Source organism: Neofelis nebulosa, chromosome 4, assembly GCF_028018385.1.
Source record: "Neofelis nebulosa isolate mNeoNeb1 chromosome 4, mNeoNeb1.pri, whole genome shotgun sequence".
NCBI lineage: Eukaryota > Metazoa > Chordata > Mammalia > Carnivora > Felidae > Neofelis > Neofelis nebulosa.
Window position 1 is genome coordinate 154014529 of NC_080785.1, and position 19083 is coordinate 154033611.

Here is a 19083-nt window from a genome sequence, read left to right on the forward strand (position 1 = left end):
TAGAAACCAAGTTTAGAAACCAAGAAACTGAGCCCATTTGCCCTGGAGAACTCCGAAGAAGCTCGAGGTCAGAAATTCCAGGCACGTGTTGGTGCCGCCTGAGACATGGTGCTAAAAATAAAGGAAAATCTCAAGTAAACAGATGGCCCCCCCACCTTCCAATCTCCTCCTCGATTCCATCCGGCAGACCACTCACCCCCCACAGTCTGGCCCCCTGGCCAAAAGCCTGAGGTTTCCTCTAGGGTGGCCCTGGGGGAAAGACCCCGGAGTTCTGTGTTTGGAGCCTCCCCAGGGGGAAGGCATCACCAAGCCTTCCCAGATAATTGTCCCAAGAATACAAATTTTTCAACTTTAGAATCAAACTTCAGGCAAGATGGAAAAGTTAAATACGGTTTTGGATCAGGATGCGGACAGCGTTGGTGTTAATGCAAAAGTAAAAGTCTGTGATGTCTGCGATGTGCTTTGAATGCATCAAAAAATAAGACGGCCTGACGAGTGGATGGAGGGAGGACGGCTGGGTGTGTGATAAGGCAAAAGCCATAAAATCTTACGTATGGAACCTAGGTGGTGGGTATGGGGGTGTTCACTGTAAAATTTTTTCGACCCTTTTGAACGTTGGAAAATTTCCATACTAGGATGTTGAAAAAGTGAAAGTATGGATCGTAAAAACTGGGAGGTGGGAGGGTCGGGCAACTGAAGGGAAGAGAAGGGATGCCTCCGCTTGATGTAACAACATTGAAGTATTTGTCCTGCGTAAAAGAGATTTCCGGCAGGTTAAGTAAAAATAATGATTCACAGATGAAAGAGCTTGCCTCTGGGATCTGAGAGACAGAGGCAGGGTGAGAGACTATGGCTTTCAATAAAAAGTATCCTTGTGCCTATCAAATTTTAAAATACATACAGGGGCGCTTGGGTGGCTCAGTCGACGAAGCATCTGACTCTTGATTGCAGCTCAGGTCGTGATCTCACAGTTCACGGGATCCAGACCCTGTGTCGGGCTCTGAGTTGATGGCCTAGAGCCTTCTTGGGATTCCCTCTCTCTCCCTTTCTCTCTCTCTCTCTCTCTCTCTCTCTCTCTCTCTCTCTCTCTCTCTCGTCCCCTCTGCTCTTGTTCTCTTTGTCACTCAGAATGAATAAATAAACAGCAAAAAATAAAATACAGACAGCAATTACTTGGATAAAACATTGAAGAATGATAACCTACAGGCTTTTTTTTTTTCCTGGATAGCGAAGGGTGATAAAATTAATTCAATGAAAGAGCTTGCAAAGGAAATTACAACTTTGTTGCTATCTCCACGTTAGACATTAAATAAAGTTAAAAGGGAATTGAACTAAGGAATATGTGTACTGAAATAGGATAGATGGGTGGCTTTATCTTCCATGTATATAGAACTCCTACAAACCAATGAGAACAGCTATCGCCCAAGCCGGCCGGGCCCACAGACCAAAGACTATTTGAGGGATTTCCTTTTTTTCTTCTTTTTATTAAAAAAAATTTTGTTTTAATGTTTATTTATTTTTGAGAGAGACAGTGTGTGTGTGTGTGTGTGTGTGTGTGTGTGTGTGCGAGTGGGGGAGGGGCAGAGAGAGAGGGAGACACAGAATCCCAAGCAGGTTCCAGGCTCCCAGCTGTCAGCACAGAGTCTGACGCGGGGCTCGAACCCACGAACGGTGAGATCATGACCTGAGCCGAAGTCGGATGCTTAACCCACTGAGCCACCCAGGTGCCCTGAGGGATTTCCTATTTTGAATTGAAATAATAACATCCCCTTTCACATCAAAACATCTTTGAAAACTGTGAAGACAGATCAAATCCCATTTTTGTTTCTTTCCTTTCCATCTTTTTCGTTGTGGGGATTTTGTCTATTGAGTGTCCTCTGTAACTTAACTCACCTCGTTTTAGAGTTTGATAACACTAGTTGGGAGTCATAGCAAACATAGTAGGACATCACCCAGTTTATTATTTAAAAAAAATTTTTTTTTTCAATATATGAAGTTTATTGTCAAATTGGTTTCCATACGACACCCAGTGCTCATCCCAAAAGGTGCCCTCCTCAATACCCATCGCCCAGCCCACCCTCCCCTTCCTCCCACCCCCATCAACCCTCAGTTTGTTCTCAGTTTTTAAGAGTCTCTTATCCTTTGGCTCTCTGCCACTCTAACCTCTTTTTTTTTCCCTTCCCCTCCCCCATGGGTTTCTGTTAAGTTTCTCAGGATCCACATAAGAGTGAAACCATATGGTATCTGTCTTTCTCTGTATGACTTATTTCACTTAGCATAACACTCTCCAGTTCCATCCACGTTGCTACAAAGGGCCATATTTCGTGCTTTCTCATTGCCACGTAGTACTCCATTGTGTATATAAACCACAATTTCTTTATCCATTCATCAGTTGATGGACATTTAGGCTCTTTCCACAATTTGGCTATTGTTGAGAGTGCTGCTATAAACATTGGGGTACAAGTGCCCCTATGCATCAGTACTCCTGTATCCCTTGGGTAAATTCCTAGCAGTCTTATTGCTGGGTCATAGGGTAGGTCTATTTTTAATTTTTTGAGGAACCTCCACACTGTTTTCCAGAGTGGCTGCACCAATTTGCATTCCCACCAACAGTGCAAGAGGGTTCCCATTTCTCCACATCCTTTCCAGCATCTATAGTCTCCTGATTTGTTCATTTTGGCCACTCTGACTGGCGTGAGGTGATATCTGAGTGTGGTTTTGATTTGTATTTCCCTGATGAGGAGTGACATTGAGCATATTTTCATGTGCCTGTTGGCCATCTGGATGTCTTCTTTAGAGAAGTGTCTATTCATGTTTTCTGCCCATTTCTTCACTGGATTATTTGTTTTTCGGGTGTGGAGTTTGGTGAACTCTGTATAGATTTTGGATACTAGCCCTTTGTCTGATATGTCATCTGCAAATATCTTTTCCTATTCTGTTGGTTGTTTCCTTTGCTGTGCAGAAGCTTTTTATCTTCATAAGGTCCCAGTAGTTCATTTTTGCTTTTAATTCCCTTGCCTTTGGGGATGTGTCAAGTAAGAAATTGCTACGGCTGAGGTCAGAGAGGTCTTTTCCTGCTTTCTCCTCTAGGGTTTTGAGTTTCCTGTCTCAGATTCAGGGCCTTTATCCATTTTGAGTTTATTTTTGTGAATGGTGTGAGAAAGTGGTCCAGTTTCAATCTTCTGCATGTTGCTGTCCAGTTCTCCCAGCACCATTTGTTAAAGAGACTGTCTTTTTTCCATTGGATGTTCTTTCCTGCTTTGTCAAAGATTAGTTGGCCATACGTTTGTGGGTCTAGTTCTGAGGTTTCTATTCTATTCCATTGGACATCACCCAGTTTAAAGGGCCTGACTGTGAGCAAGGGTTAGCGTCTGTCTCAGGGCCTCCTGTCCACTGTCCTTTGCATCTAAGTAGCTCTCATTTTCCCAGCAGGCCCTGAGCAGGCAGGACTGCTCCCATAATCCTGTTAGATTTTTCCACAGGGCAGTTCCACTGGTGACGTTAATATTATGTGGCCGGCTGTGACCTTCAAGGATAACCAAGAACTTGCGATTCGGTACCACAAAACTTCACTTCATGTGAGAGGAATGTTGTGGTTAAAAATGCACAGGTGAAAATGTGATACTGTCCATATTTTCTCGAATAGATTTGTAAGCCTTATGGACAATCCTATTGATAATACCCAGTGTGAAGACGGTGTGGAAGTGATGGAAAGTGAACAAGATCGTCAACACTTTGATAAAGAATTTTTGAAAGCCTATATTGAAGATCTTAAAGAAAGAGGTACGTCAATCACCTTTAAAATTCTTTTAAATGAATATACAAGATTCTGTGCGCTCATGCGACACATTTGACACGAGTCACATCGACAACACGCTAATTGGTTATTTTTCCAGGTACCCAATATCTATAGTTTCTCTACAATACTAACATTTTCTAGTGTACCTGTCATCAACTATTTGACAGGCCAGGGAGCATACACTTCAGACTTGGCATTACTGACTGTATATGAGTTTTTAACTAAATGACATTGACAAAAGGCTATCCTAGTTAATGGGAAGGTAAGATTCCATTTCAAAGTCCATTTAAGTTCAACTTTAGAAAAGTTGGGTCTTACATAAATCAAGGTCCACTTATATATAAAAATCACAAAAGGAGAAACGCGAGGTGGCAGACTAGTACCTAGGTTGGTTTAGCTCTGGTTTTCCCACGGGTGGTGATATTACAGAGGAGCACGGGCGGTCACAGGACCTCAGGAAAGGGCGGGAAGCCTTCTCCTCAGTGGCTGTTTTCCAAAGTGTTTTCGGGAATGTCAGAAGCCCTTCTTTCTGCCACAAGCACACAAACACAGGAAAAAGGCATAAGTCACTCTTTGTTTTTCTAATCGCCACCTGCTTCCTGGGTATGGATGCCTGAGAGTTCTCTCTTACTTTTCCAGGTCCCTTGTTTTTGTGAGTTAGGTATGGACCTGCCAGAAAGATGTCCCGCAGGTGGATTTAGGGAGGAGGTGGCCCTGGCCCCCAGAGCTTTGAAAATGTGCACCTCAGTCACCCTCAGAAAATTTGCATGTGGGCTTGCTGCCCGCCCCTCACCCCCCATTCATGGACTAAAGATGATTGATCACATGTAGCTATTCAGGGGTTTCATGACAGCACTGAAAGACACCATTTATTTGTCAAATTAAAACTTTTACCTCCGATCTATTCGGTCATCCCTAATCTTGGATGTTGAAATATTATGAGATAGGAGCGCCTGGGTGGCTTGGTCGGTTGAATGTCCAACCTCAGCTCAGGTCACGATCTCACGGTTCGTGAGTTTGAGCCCCACAATGGTCTCTCTGCTCTCAGCCCAGAGCCGACTTCGGATCCTCTGTCTCCCTCTGTCTCTGCCCCTCTCCCACTTGCTCTCTCTCTCTCTCTCTCTCTCTCTCTCAAAAATAAACACTAAAAAATCTTTGAGAAAACCAAATATTGTGAAATAAATTAGAAATTTGTGTGAAACATGAAACAAATAGAGAACCATTTATTTTGTCAAAATTTATCTTTGGATTGTATAATTTTCCTCTTGGGTAAACCTTCATTGTTGTATTTTGTTGATTTGTTCATAGTTGCATTTTAGAGTTATTGTTTAAAAATGCAAGAAAGAATTAGAGAACACAGGTATTTAGCTTTGGATCTGTTGGTCAGCGATAACATAATTTGCTTTTAAAATTTAACTTTAGTGTTGATAGCTTTTTTCATTTTAATTTTTTTAATGTTTATTTATTTTTGAGAGGCAGAGTATGAGTGGGGGAGAGGCAGAGACAGAGAGAGACCTAGAATCCAAAGCAGGCTCCAGTCCTGGGCTGTCAGCACAGAGCCTGACGTGGGGCTTGAACTTATGAACCCTGAGATCAGAACCTGAGCCCGAAGTCAGACGCTTAACTAGCTGAGCCACTCAGGCTCCTCTAGTGATGATAGCTTTTGAACTCACTCATTTATTTCTAAATAATTATAATAATTCTATCCTTCATATGTTTATGTTGGTTCACAGGATATTGCCAATATTCAGCTGGTTTTTACCTGTAAAAATGACAATGTCTTTGTTTTAAATTTTTTTAAAGTTTATTTTTAAGAAAGAGAGAGAGAGAGAGAGAGAGAGACAGAGTGTGCAAGCGGGGGAGAGGCAGAGAGAGAGAGAGAGAAAGAGAGAGAGACAGAATCTGAAACAGGCTCTAGGCTCTGAGCTGTCAGCACAGAGTCCGATGTGGGGTTCAAACCCATGAACCGTGAGATCATGACCTGAGCTGAAGTTGGATGCTTAACTGTCCGAGCCACCCAGGCCATCCCCAAAAATGACAATTTCTTAACAGTTCAACCTATATGTGGTTGGGCATATTTTTAAAGTTTGTTTTCTTTTCTTCATCGTGGTGTCTTCCCTCTTTTCTCTCCTTCCCCTTCACTCTAATGTCTGAGTCAGACCCAGAGTCCAAAGCTGTAAGGAAAAAAGGGTAGCTTTAGTGAGACATGTGACCCTCCAACGTCATGTGATTCAAGCATGATGAGGAAGTGAAACTCCTCACTGGTCCTCAAGCATTAGTGAACCTAAAAAATCACCTGCAGGCCCCGCCCTCCGAGATTTTGACTCGCCAGGTCCGGGGTAGGGCTTAGAACGTGCATTTCTAACAAGTTCCCAGGTGATGTTGATGCCTTGGGTCCGGGAGCCTCACCTGGAGAGCCATTGGTCTAGACCATCCGTTGACAGAATTTGGCTGTGAAGACAGAGTGGGCAGTAACCAGTGTCAACAGCAAGACTAAGAAAAGGCATACTTCCTAAGATCCTACTTGGTTTAGGAATAGCCCCAACTTTGCTCCCAAACCATCTTCTCTTCTACCTGGTGTCCACGGTCTCAGGTCCTTGGCCTTTGATTTCTCTTTTGTCAGTCGGTATTATTTTAGGGTCATAAAAGTTCCCAGATCCTGATGCAGCCGTGTGAGTCTGTTGGAGAGATTGCAAAAGAATGAGGGTTAAGAATTCTCTTCTAGATGTAAATGTTTCTAACGCACGACTAGGATTGGTGAAGGCAAATGTCACCCTTAATGGGGACAGGAGAGTGCATTTATCTCTACACTTAACATATGACGTAGTAACTTGTGTGGTGACCTAAGCCATAGCTTGTAGCTACAGTGCGTGATAAAATGGGGACTGGTTGAATTGACTTGTTCCTCTTGTTACAGAATCTGTTCCCAGCTATACCACCAAAGTATCTTTCAGCCTTCAGCTTTAATACCATCCATCAGAAGACTGCAGAATCTCCCTGTCCCGTGGAGCTAGCAATCTTGGTGTTGTGGAATAACGGTTTGTGCGTAAGGACAAAGTCTAGACATCACGGTCATAGTTAGGAAAAATGTTTTTCAATTTTCACATTTATGAATACTTCTCTCTGGGGGCTGGAGAGTTGATAAACGGGTTTATAGAAGTAATATGTAAGGGTTCATTTGCATATGCTTATTTCTAAACAATCCACCTTTAATATTTTAGAAAATGCGTTCGTTTTAAAAATTATAACTCAAAGACCAAATTAGGAAGTTGATCGCACTGATTTTAAGAATCCAGGAATAAAGAAAGGGGTTGTAAAAAGAACATTTGTATTGGGCTAGTCAAATGAGATTTTATTTTATTTACCTTTATTTTTTTATTAAAATTTTTTTTAACGTTTTATTTATTTTTGAGAGACAGAGAGAGAGAGAGTGTGCAAATGGGGGAGGGGCAGAGAGAGGAAGAGAGACACAGAATCTGAAGCAGGCTCCAGGCTCTGAGCTGTCAGCACAGAGCCTGACATGGGGCTCGAACACACAGGCCGTGAGATCATGACCTGAGCTGAAGTCGGACGCTTAACCAACTGAGCCACCCAGGCACCCCTATTTTGAAGGAGTTTTAATGTGTGATTTCTTTTACTGAGGAGAGTTTTCCTTGGGCTTATACAAACTGCTATTTTCATATGTTTCAATGATGTTTTGTAAGTGTAGGGTCTTGGGAGAGACTTTGGATATAATTTGGGCATTGACTGTAGAAAGAAGGGCTGGATTTTCTGTCCGTGCATTGGGCACAAGACACTCAGAGGGTGCACTGGTGGCCCTAGCAGAGGCCGTGTGGGGCCTGGCTGGTCCTAGGAAGCCTTATGTGGGCTGCATGGATGGTCCCCCTGCCCTGAGTGGGAACCTTGGGGGTCCTGGGACCCACCTTAGACCAGGGAGCAGAGGTAGTACCCTCAGGGACTCCTCTTCCAAGGTGGCTGCACAGGATAGCAGGGATGGCTAGTCTACCATGGTGAGGAGCCCCTAGCAAGGCTTCCTTGCAGATACCACAGGAGAACTCTGCCCATGGCCATAATGCTGCGGTCCGCAGGGAGCTCATGAGACTGTTTTATGGTGGCAAAGATGGGATTCATTTTAGGGCTTTGGACTCTTACAACACATCGTATGATTTGGAGAAATTGTACAAATATCTATTTTTATACCATTGTCTTGAGCTAAAATCAACAGGATTGTGAGTTGAAGATAAGCTTTAACAAGTAGCTCTCGTGACTAAGAAGGAAAAAGTGCATATTTCATATATTTATATATGAATCAACTCCTACATGGTCTAGTTCAGTGCTGTTAAGTAGAATTTTCTACAGTGATGGAAATGTTCTATATCTGTGCTGTCCAAATGTAGTGACCCCCAGATACATGTGCTTTTTGACCACTTGAACAATGACTGGCATAACTGCAGAATTTTTAAGTAATTTAGAATTTTTAATTAAATTTAATTTTAGATTGCCACAGGTGGCTCCCATATTGAACACGCACATCTAGCCAGTTGGGTTTTGGGGGAAGAAATGAAGGGTGATTTTTATTTTCTCTTATCAGAAGGGCTACTATGACACCCCCCCATATTTTGTCTTGGTAGACTGAATCATAATTCCAAGTATTTTATCCTCAACAGATGCAAAACGGGCAGAGCATTCTAGAATCACATGGTAATACTTCAGCGGAGGATTGCCTCAAGTTAGAAACAAACTCTGAGAAGTAGGTTAAGAGATGAAGAGAGTAGGAAAATGAGAAATCACTTCACGTGAACGACAAACAATTATATTTTTCTTTTTACCTCCTTAAAATCGGGACTGAAATTTATTAATTGAACTACTCGAATAAGTTTGAGACTTTGTTTCATGCCAAGGTATATGTTGTAGATAGTCAAATAGAAAATAAATCTTAAGGGGGGGCAAATGGGGCTTTCATGAACATTGTCCATGACTTATGTAAAATTTATTTCAATAAAACCAGTCTTTTGTGCAAAAACCTTGTGTTGGTGTTACATATAAGGGAAAAAGTACTGCACTGATATATAATTATCTCATGTTACATAATATCCCAAACCAAATATATTGTTTGAATATGACGTTTGCAGGACACCACTTAATCTATTCATATATGTATAAAAATGCAGCCAGATTATAGCGCAGAATATGTATTTTAGTGGAAATACCCTAGAGATTTGAAAATTTGATGTGATGCGTATGAACTGATTCATAATTTGAATTTTTTTTTTTCAACATTTTTTATTTATTTTTGGGACAGAGAGAGACAGAGCATGAACGGGGGAGGGGCAGAGAGAGAGGGAGACACAGAATCGGAAACAGGCTCCAGGCTCCGAGCCATCGGCCCAGAGCCTGACGCGGGGCTCGAACTCACGGACCGCGAGATTTTTTTTTTTTTTTTAATTTTTTTTTTTTTTGAACTGATTCATAATTTGGAAAAGGAATTTCCATTGCGGGGCACAGGTATGAGCACTAAAGCTATATGAATAAAGGCATAAGATGTACTTCTTAGAAGAAAAATGCTCTGGTTCCAAAAGCTTATTAGTATACCCGTTTTCATATATTGGACGTTAAAGGGACAAAGACACTCAGGTGAAATCATTCAGTAGTGCATTTTACTTACTAGCAAGGTCCGCATCACATTTCTTGGCTGGAGCTTTCTAGAATGACCGGTTGGCGTGCTTGCCAAACTCCAGTTTAGGGTAACTTCGTGATGATGGCAAACAGAAAGGTCCAGAAATCAGTTACTGTCTTTCCTTCTCTGTATCCTTTCCTTCCCACCTCAATGTGTCTCTTGAATCTCTCACTACTTCTGAGCGGGAAGGAAAACATACTTCGAGGTACTGTTTTGTGGTGGGTGTAGGTTTACTCGATTCTAATTTCCCGTGTCCTAAGTCTGCTCCATTCCTGATGCACAGGGACAGCAAATAGTTTCCCCCACCCTACTTGTCAGTAGCAATATTTGGTATCAGAGTAACTTTTGATCATGTAACAACACTTCTTAGGATTTTAACGTACTTTCCAATTCCTTCTTGAAATGAAAGTTCTTGACTCTAGTCTTCAGTGAGCTTACAAATTATTCAACATCCGCTTCCCTTAATGTCCCCATTATCTAAGTTTTCTACTGTGTTCTAGTTTGTTTTCCTTATTGACATACACTAAGTCATTCCACCCATCCCGCCTATCTTTGGATACAGTAGAGTCTTTCTGGGAGGGATATCGGCACGTGTTTCCCACCTCCCTGTATGTGCCATCTCTTTATTGTGCAAACGTGGACTCACACGCACATGCCCATTCCAGGCTCTTCTGCAATCTGGTCACCACCGGGACTCAGGGATCCAGGACTCTCTCAAGAAGTAAAAAGTAAAATAAATCTTTATTTTTTTAAGTTTTATTTATTTTAGAGAGGGAGAGAGAGAACATGAGCAAGTGGGGGAGGGACAGCGAGAGGGGGGGACAGAGGATCTGAAGCAGGTCCTGTGCTGACAGCGGAGAGCCTGATGCGGGGCTCAAACCCACAAACCGCAAGATCGTGACCTGAGCTGAAGCTGGATGCTTAACTGACTAAGCCACCCAGGTGCCCCGAGAAGACAATTTCTAAGGCTGATTCCATCTTAAACATTTTATGACTTGCCTTCCACTAAAAATTTCAAAAAAAAAATTTTTTTAAGTTTATTTATTTTGAGAGAGACAGTGACAACATGATTGGGGGGGAGAGAGAGAGAGAGAGAGAGAGAGAGAGAGAGAGAATCCCAAGTAGGCTCTGCACTGTCAGCACAGAGCCTGATGCAGGGCTCGAACTCACAAAACCATGAGATCATGACCTGAGCCGAAACCAAGAGTAGGATGTTTAACCAACTGAGTTACCCAGGTGCCCCAGAACCCCTTTTTATATTAACGACCCACCATGTCCTTCCTACCTCACTGGTCACTCAGCTGCCAGCTGTTTATGGGGCTACTAGGTACGCTTGTTCCTTAGACATGTGTTTGTAACTGTCTTGTCCACTATCACATTTTAAGTTTCTGGAGTTTGCTGAATAGGTATACAGACTGGGCTCAAATATTTGAAAACAAATAGCAAGCCCCAGAAGAATTTGCCTACACATTTCTTTTGTGTTCCCAATACTTCTGTCTGTTCTGAGATGTACAAATATTATTTCTGATATTGCCTTGAAAGAGTAAGCTTGCTGGGGCGCCTGGGTGGCTCAGTTGGTTAAGCGTCCAACTTCGGCTCAGGTCATGATCTCACGGTTTGTGAGTTTGAGCCCCGTGACAGGCTCTGTGCTGACAGCTCGGAGCCTGGAGCCTGCTTCGGATTCTGTGTCTCCCTCCCTCTCTGCCATTCCCCTGTTTACACATGCTCTCTCTCTCAAAAATAAAAAATAAACATTAAAAAAAACAATAAAAAAGATCTTTGCTTAAAAAAAGAAAACTTCCATGGTAAAAAAAATTGTATTTTCTAGAAATTTAGCACACCCATTGGTATAGCTATTATAAAGAAAACAACAACCCAGAAAATAAAGTGTTGGTGAGGATGTGGAGAAGTTGGAACCCTTGTCCCTGTTGGTGAGAGTGTAAAATGGTGGAATCGCTATGGAAAATAGCATGGCAATTCCTCAAAAACTTAAAAATAGAATTACTGTATGTTCTACCATTTCCACTTCTGAGCGTGTATCCAAACGAGTTGAAAGGAGGGTCTCAAAGAGCTATTGATACATTTGCATTTTGAGAGGTGGGAGCCACCCGGATGTCTGCAGATGGATAAACAGAATGCGGGATATACAAACCATGGAATATAATTCAGCCTTAGAAAGGAAGGAAATCCTTCCCATGCTACAACGTGGAGGAAACATGAGGATATTATGCTAAGTGAAATAAACCAGTGACAAGAAGACAAACGCTGTCTGAGTCTGCCTATATAAGGTCCTTAGGGAAGTCACATTCACAGAGACAGAAAGAAGAATGGTGGTTAGCAGGGATTGAGGGAGGGAGAAAACGCGAGTTGTCGTCTAATGGGTACAGAGTTCTGAAAATGAAGAAGTCAGTGACAAGCTGAGCACGCGCTCCAAGTGGGTGTGTATTTGTTTATTTACACATCGTGTCACAATACCATTCTACTCATACATCAACATACATTATAAGCCACACAACAAGAAATAGTAAAGGACAAAGAAACAAAAAATGGAGTTTGAAGGTTCTAGCCCCAACCTGGGTAGATGGTCCTACCTTGACCACACAGGTGGTGCTACCTTGGTCCCCCCTGAGCTGTGTGGACCCTGCTGTGGAGACCACTGCTTTGAGACCCAGGTTTTCAGCCTAATGAAAACCACAGCAAGTGCCTCCACAGACTGATGTCACAGGGTCTGGGCAAGCTTCTCTGGTGAGAGGACCCACGGGTCTCCTGAGATTTCCAGATGGTTCTGTGGGCTATAATGGTTTCGGTCTACAGAGAACGAGCAAGATTTCAGTGTCTTTTAAATAACATTGAATGGAGGTGAAATTAACATGAAATTAACCGTTAAAGCTCACATGAAATCAACCATTTAAAAACGAACAATTCAATGGCCTTTACTGCATTCACAGTGCTGTACAACCACCTCCTCCATCTTGGGCCAAACATTTTCATCACCACTCACCACCTCCCCCCACCCAAAAAAAGCCCCCGTACAGATTAATCCCCTTCCCCACAGCCCCTGGCAGTCACCAATCTGCTCCCTGTCTCTGTGTTTACCTATTCTGGAAATTTCCTATCCTTGGGATCATACTACATGACTTTGAACTTGGCATCACCTTGAGATCCACTGAACAGTCTCTACGATAATCACCACCACGATGACTAGAACGAGGCAAAAACAGCAAACATTCCCATACCTGCACCTGGGATTCGGGGCTATGTGGGAACAGAGCCCCTTCCTCCAGCAGGTGACCTGAACTCGCCTCTCCACGTGGTGGTAGGTGTTTGCTCTCGGGCTCCAGTGGGTGGGGAGGCTGGCAGCCTGCGTGGGCCCTGCATACGAGGGTCTGGGTAAAGGCTTCCCCTTGTTGGCCTGGGTGTTCACCGCGTCCACTGTGGTGCCACTCCCTGCGGGAGAGGGCACGGGAATGATGGTCCCGAAAGTAGGTGAGCTTATGGAGGCAAGTGCTGGGGACACCGGTGCCTGCACAGCTGGACCCACCCCACTCTGAGCACAAAAGCCCTGTAGACATGCCTCACAGTTGTTACTGTCATGCGGCCCCTCAAGAGAGATTTCCTTGATCATAGGAAGCTCCTCCATTGACTTAAATCCTTCTCTGTAGCATTTCTTCAAAATTCGGAACACCAAGTTATTCAGGATCCTTGAGATGTTCTCTGTGGTGAACTCGGGAACCTCAAATGGAGACTGACAGCACTTCCGACATCTCTGGGCAAAGACCCTCATCTTCACCTGGCCCTGGGGTTCCCCCTTACTCTTGTGCATGTGGAAAAGGACCTGAACTTGGGAAGAGGCCCAACGACGAGAGCACAGGGAGCACTGGAACCTGTGGAGACAGAAGATGAGACCCTCAGCTTGGCCCAGGAAGGCTGAGTTGGGGGCTGGGCCAGAGGGAAGAAAGGGGACCCAACAACACACAGATGTGGTTTGACCGGGGCTGCGGTGAGTGGGGAAAGAACTCAGCGAGCCCCTCACTCCTGCCTCCATGGTGTTGCCAACATGCCCTGGGACCCACAGGTGTCTGTCATGAAAATGGCTAATCACAAGGTGTCTGCGCTGGAGGGGATTTTCTAAGTCCAACTCGATCACGCTGGAGATGAGGCACTTGTTGGAACTAATCGTGTGCAGAGACTCAGTGGGCGTAAGAAGCAGGACTAGACCTCCAGGCTCCTGGCCCCAAACCAAGGCTTCTTCAAATGTAGACTGAAGTGGGTCAAAAAGCTACAGGTGCAACAGCAGCTGTTAAATCAGCCCCCAAGATGGGGCGCCTGGGTGGCGCAGTCGGTTAAGCGTCCGACTTCAGCCAGGTCACGATCTCGCGGTCCGTGAGTTCGAGCCCCGCGTCAGGCTCTGGGCTGATGGCTCGGAGCCTGGAGCCTGTTTCCGATTCTGTGTCTCCCTCTCTCTCTGCCCCTCCCCCGTTCATGCTATGTCTCTCTCTGTCCCAAAAATAAATAAATAAACATTAAAAAAAAAAATTAAAAAAAAAAATCAGCCCCCAAGAACCCTGAACTAAAATCCACCAATGGTACAAATGGGTGTTGGTTGAGTGTTACCTTCTGAAAGTTTATGCCTCCCCGCAATTCACATGCCGGAATCCTACCCTTCAAAGGTGATGGACGATGTTAGAAGGCCTTTGGGATGTGATTAGGTCATAGGGGGGAGCCCATGCGAATGGGATTAGTGCTCTTATCAAAAAGATCCCGTAGAGCTCCCCAGCTCCTCCCACCACGTGAGGATACAACAGAAGTCAACCCAGAAGCAACCCAGAAGAGGGCTCTCACCTGACCAGCTAGCACCCTGACCTTGGACTTCCGGCCCCTAGAACCATGAGCAATCATGTCTGTTGCATATAAGCTGCCCAGTGTGTTTTTTCTTTTTTTAATTTTTTTAATGTTTAGTTATTTTTGAGAGACAGAGAGAGGCAGAGCATGAGCAGGGGAGGGGCAGAGAGAGAGAGGGAGACACAGGATCTGAAGCAGGCTCCAGGCTCTGACCTGTCAGCACAGAGACTGACATGGGGCTCGAGCCCATGAACCACGAGATCATGACCTGAGCCGAAGCCAGATGCTCAACTGACTGAGCCACCCAGGAGCCTCCGTTTTGCTCTGTTCTGTTTTTTTGTTTTTCTTTGTTTTTTTTATAGCTGCCCAAACAGACTAAGGCAATAAGTCATAGCCCCACAGATCAGGGAGGGTCTAGTGTCCTAAGAAAAACATTGTTCTGCCCTGTTGCCCAGGGTCCCTGATCTGCCAGTATTACAGGGAGATCACAGTGTCCAGCTGTCTCTCCTTTTACGCCCCTCCAACCCAGTTGGGTTCTGTGTGTGCCTGGTCTCAGGGTACAAGAGAATGACACCTCATCTCCACAGGGAAGAGGGCAATTTCCTGAGCTCAGATATTTGGACACGCACAGCAGGAGAGATGGAGAGAGGGGAAGGAGGCAGGGAAGCACATGGCTGTCCCCACGATGGGAATCATGGGAGACACAGAAGCTGCAGGGTGGCAGGGCCGTCTCATGCTGATCAGCTTGCCTGTGTGCTCTCTCCTGCTTCGCAGCCCAGTTAGGTTGGGCAATGTGACCGGTTGCCCAATGGGAGGTGGGCAGTGACGTAGGCTACTTCCAAATCTAGTGCAGAAGCTCTTGGAAAACGCTTCACTCTTCTTCCTCCGCCTCGGTGACCCTGGGACCATGTGTTAGGTCAAATCACTGACAGTTCGTGGTTTGGGGGGCGGGGGGGGGGCGCTGGGCTCTGCTCTTCTGGCTGCTGTCCCTTGTCCCTCCCTCTGGGTCATGCTGTTCTGCTCATGTGCCAGCTCAGAGTTCAAGGAAAGAAAGGAAAGAAAGGAAGAAGGAAGGAAGGAAGGAAGGAAAGGAAGGAAGGAAGGAAAGGAAAGAAGGAAGGGAAGGAAGGAAGGAAGGAAGGAAGGAAGGAAGGAAGGGAAGGAAGGAAGGAAGGAAGAAAGAAAGAAAGAAGCTGAGATTTTGCTCAGGTGCTCCTGGCTTGGGAAGCCGTGGGCCACCAGGAGAGGAGAGCTCTGTTTCCTCTGCCCAGACCCTGCCCCGGAGAGGAGGGCAGTGGGCAGGGACCGAGCCCCTGCCCCAGTCCTAGGAGAGAGTCCCGGGCTCCTACCCTCTGGCAGGTGGGCAACCCCACCCACCTGACCCTTGGAGCTCTGCTTTCCCACCCGGATAAAAGGGTGGGGCTTTGGATGGACTCCTGAGGGTCTTAGTTTAAAAGGATCCATCAGCCTGGAGCAGAGGGGACAAGATGCATATTCCTCAGCTACCCCTGTCCTCTGTCCTCTCCCGGAGGGGCTCCTCAGGCCTCTCCCTCCTAGGCTCTGTCGTGAGCCCCAGGTCCCCCGAGGCAGGGAGCGTATGCAGGGAACGTAGCTCTCTCAGTTTTCCTCACTGCTATCTCCTCCCCTGATTTCTCTGCATCAAGGCGTCTGCCTACACCAGTGCCCAGTCCTGCTACTGTGTGAGGTTCACTGTAGCAAGGAAAAAGCCTTCACCGAAGCTAAAGCTTCTTGGGTGATGGGCATCTTACTTCCTGTAGCGCTCAATTTGCAAGCACAGAATGGAATAAGAAAAGTAGCAAGTAGGGGCACCTGGGTGGCTCAGTGGGTTAAGCGTCCGACTTCGGCTCAGGTCGTGATCTAACAGGTCGTGGGTTTGAGCCCCGCGTCGGGCTCTGTGCTGACAGCTCAGAGCCTGGAGCCTGCTTCGGATTCTGTGTCTCCCTTTCTCTCTGCCCCTCCCCTGCTCTTGCTCTGTCCCTGACTCTCTCTCTCTCAAAAATAAATAAACATTAAAAAAAATAAATAAGAAAGAAAAGTAGCAAGTATACACAGCAACGAATAAACAAGAATGTTCTGGAATACGTCCCCTCCCGTTCCCCACTCACCTGGCGAAGGCCCACTGCTGGTACTGTGACCACCCTGGCTGCAGGGTGTTGGGAAGAAGGTCTTTGTCTAGTGTCAAGGTCCATTTGTGCCATGGTTTCAGCTCCTGAATCAATTCCTGGAACACCTGCTTCCATACCTCCATGTCCTCACCCATCGCCACTGCTCTTGAGGAGCCGGGTACGTCAGGATCTCCTGGACTTTGACTGGACTCTCCCGGATCTGGAAGCAGGACATGAGGTTTCCAGCTTTACAGAGCAAGGGCTGGGGCCCGCTCTCCCTTTGTGGACCTGAACTGGGCCCGTGGAGCAGCTCTCTGCCTCAAGGTCAAAGGTCAGTCGAGTCTGGCTCCTAGTTCTGAGAACAGTGCTTGCCTCCACAGGGAATTTCGAAAGACACGGCGTGCATGGTTTTGGCCAACAAAATATTACCAAAGGCAAGGTCGGGACCCTGGGTTGGAAGAAGTGCACTCACTCTGGCTCTGAGCACCTGCCCCTTCATCTGGAATGGATAGAGGCTTCCCCGGGCTCTTTCTGGTTCTAGCACTTGAAAGGCCTTATCCGTTGGGCTGCTGTGCTCCCGACTGGGGAGGAGAGCCGCAAAGAAGAGGGCCGTGGCCATCGTGTCCCTCCCCGGCTCCCTGCATCCCTGCTCTGTGCTCTTTGCTTCCGGTTCATAGGACCAGGTTTCACAGCCCCCAGGCTGTCCAAGGAGACTCCTGAGGCTCGTCTTCCTCCCCATTAGAAAAGAAAGCTGACGCAAACAAAGCTGGGTGTCCAGATGAGGCTGCAAGGTCCCCAAGGGGGTGAGAGGCCAGTGGCCACACCCGACCCCACTTCCTGGAGGAGAGGCTTGAAAAGGAAGGACAGAGCAGCGGGGGGGCAGGCAACGGCCCAGGGAGGGTGGGTGAGATTCTGGGGACGACACCCTCCTAGGCCAGCCTGGTCTTGACCTGCGTCACTTTCTCCTTTCCAAAAGAAAAGCCCCGCCTCTGGCCATCCTCCAGCGTGGCCTCGGCCTCAGCCTCTCGCGGCACAAGAGCCTCTGTCCTGGTGTCCCCCCCAGGCGCCTCTGTGCAGCTCCAGCCACTCTCCACATTGCAGCTGGGGGAGGAGTGGAAGGCCCCACGCGCACAGGGCACTTCAGCATGGCCTTTGAAGCCCTCACAGGCCACCCTTGGCCCTGCCCAGCCCATCCTCTCCCAAGCCCATATCCACCCCTACACCTTAAGCCACAGCCCCTCACTCCGTGCCACGCAGCCCCGCGTCCTGTGCTCACGTTCGCCCCACGCAGAGCACCTGCCTTCGCTGACGTGGCTCCTGCCCCAGGTCCAGTTCCAGGGCCCAACAGCGCATGCTCCGTGTTCCACGCCCCTTCCCTCGTCCCCCCGCCCCGGGGCCCCCACCAACGTCCTAGCTGCACCCGAGAAAGAAATCTCACCCATGGATAGTTGTATAAATGCAAATGCTTTTCTGCATCACAGAGGTGATTCAGAGGGAGGTGGAGACCAGAGGGTATTGAGACAATGGCCCATCTTAACTTTTGGGTCTGGTATGAGGTCTTGTGTGAAAATGTCATAGGTGGTTCTGTGTTGTTAAAACTACCCTTGAAAGCCAGTGTGCAAGGAGACCTTGAAGATCCCCAGATGGCTCGGTGTTTCTATGTCCTGTGAAGATTACCTTTGGCGTCTTGCTCTACTAAGAATATTCTATTCATGTATTGATTTTATTTTATTAAAAAATTTTTTTTAAATGTTCTTTTTATTTATCCTGTTAGGGAGAGCACAAGCAGGGGAAGGGCAGAGAGGGAGGGAGAGAGAGAACCCCAAGCAGGCTCCTCACTGTCAGCGCAGAGCCCGATGCAGGGCTCGTACTCCTGAATCGTGAGATCATGACCTGAACCGAAGTCAGATGCTTAACCCACTGAGCTACCCGGCGCCCCATCAATAAGAACATTCTAACTGGAAAATTCTGAATTCTTAAATGATATAAGTATGTGAACACAGGCATTTAATGATGTGAGAAAGTTTGTCACATTTACGTTAACATAGGCTAAATGTCTTCCCTCTATTGTGAGTAACGTCATTTACCTGATCTTCCAGAGAATTCTGGGTGTCTGGGACAGGAGCGGGGTGTCAATGCCTAGGAAGAGGCACATAAACTGAGCAGGCCTGAAGACAGCCAGAGATTCACATTCCTCGGACCAGCCCCGAAGTTCTCATTGAACTGGTCTGGGCCTCAGATTTCTAAAAACTCCTCAAGCGATTCCAAGGCCTGGTTATGGTGGAGACAGGGAGGCTGAAGGGAAAGACAACACGGGCAGGTCCTGGCCAGCAATCGCAGACTCGGAGGCAGAGATTTTTCCCATCCCTGCGCGCCCCCTCCCCACCCCCCCCAGTGCTGTGCCCGAATCAGCCAGGCCTAAGACTGCCTAAAACTGTCCTAAGACCGCCTGGTTGCATCCACCAGCGGGGTCAGACGCTCGCAGTCTGAGCTGTGGGGAGGAGGCAGGGGTGGGGTGGGAGAGCGGAAGGGGAGGGAAGGAGGAAAAAGAAAGGTAGGAGGGGCGAGGCAAGAGGGGTTTGCTGAAGCCACTTTGGCAACCTCCTTCCTGGCCTCACTGCAGCTGGAGAGATTTATAA

The 19083-nt window shown here is 46.5% G+C and overlaps 2 protein-coding genes across 4 annotated transcripts in view; one reads left to right on the forward strand and one right to left on the reverse strand.

Annotated features, from left to right (window-relative positions):
- The window catches only part of LRRC2 (leucine rich repeat containing 2), a 39515-nt gene extending 30693 nt beyond the window's left edge, over positions 1–8822 (forward strand). For all 3 annotated transcript variants that reach the window (XM_058727202.1, XM_058727201.1, XM_058727200.1), the window contains 2 exons: positions 3647–3783; positions 6717–8822. In XM_058727202.1, the coding sequence (XP_058583185.1) occupies positions 3647–3783; positions 6717–6766 (187 nt within the window). In that variant the 3' untranslated portion in view covers positions 6767–8822. The remainder of the gene's footprint in view (positions 1–3646; positions 3784–6716) is intronic.
- A 3089-nt stretch (positions 8823–11911) lies between these two features.
- On the reverse strand, positions 11912–17464 carry RTP3 (receptor transporter protein 3). Its single transcript, XM_058727203.1, has 2 exons — positions 16445–17464; positions 11912–13360 (listed from the first exon to the last, which is right to left on the reverse strand). Exons 1-2 carry the CDS (start codon positions 16597–16599, stop codon positions 12628–12630), a joined length of 888 nt encoding a protein of 295 aa, XP_058583186.1. The 5' UTR covers positions 16600–17464; the 3' UTR covers positions 11912–12627.
- Positions 17465–19083: the final 1619 nt, after the last annotated feature.

Bases quoted from the DNA above. Each gene is read 5' to 3' on its own strand.
- RTP3 (XM_058727203.1), bottom strand. From the start codon at position 16,599: ATGGGTGAGGACATGGAGGTATGGAAGCAGGTGTTCCAGGAATTGATT. The intron at 13,361-16,444 runs GTGAGTGGGGAA...CTGTCTCCACAG, and splicing joins CAGCAGTGGGCCTTCGCCAG to GTTCCAGTGCTCCCTGTGCT.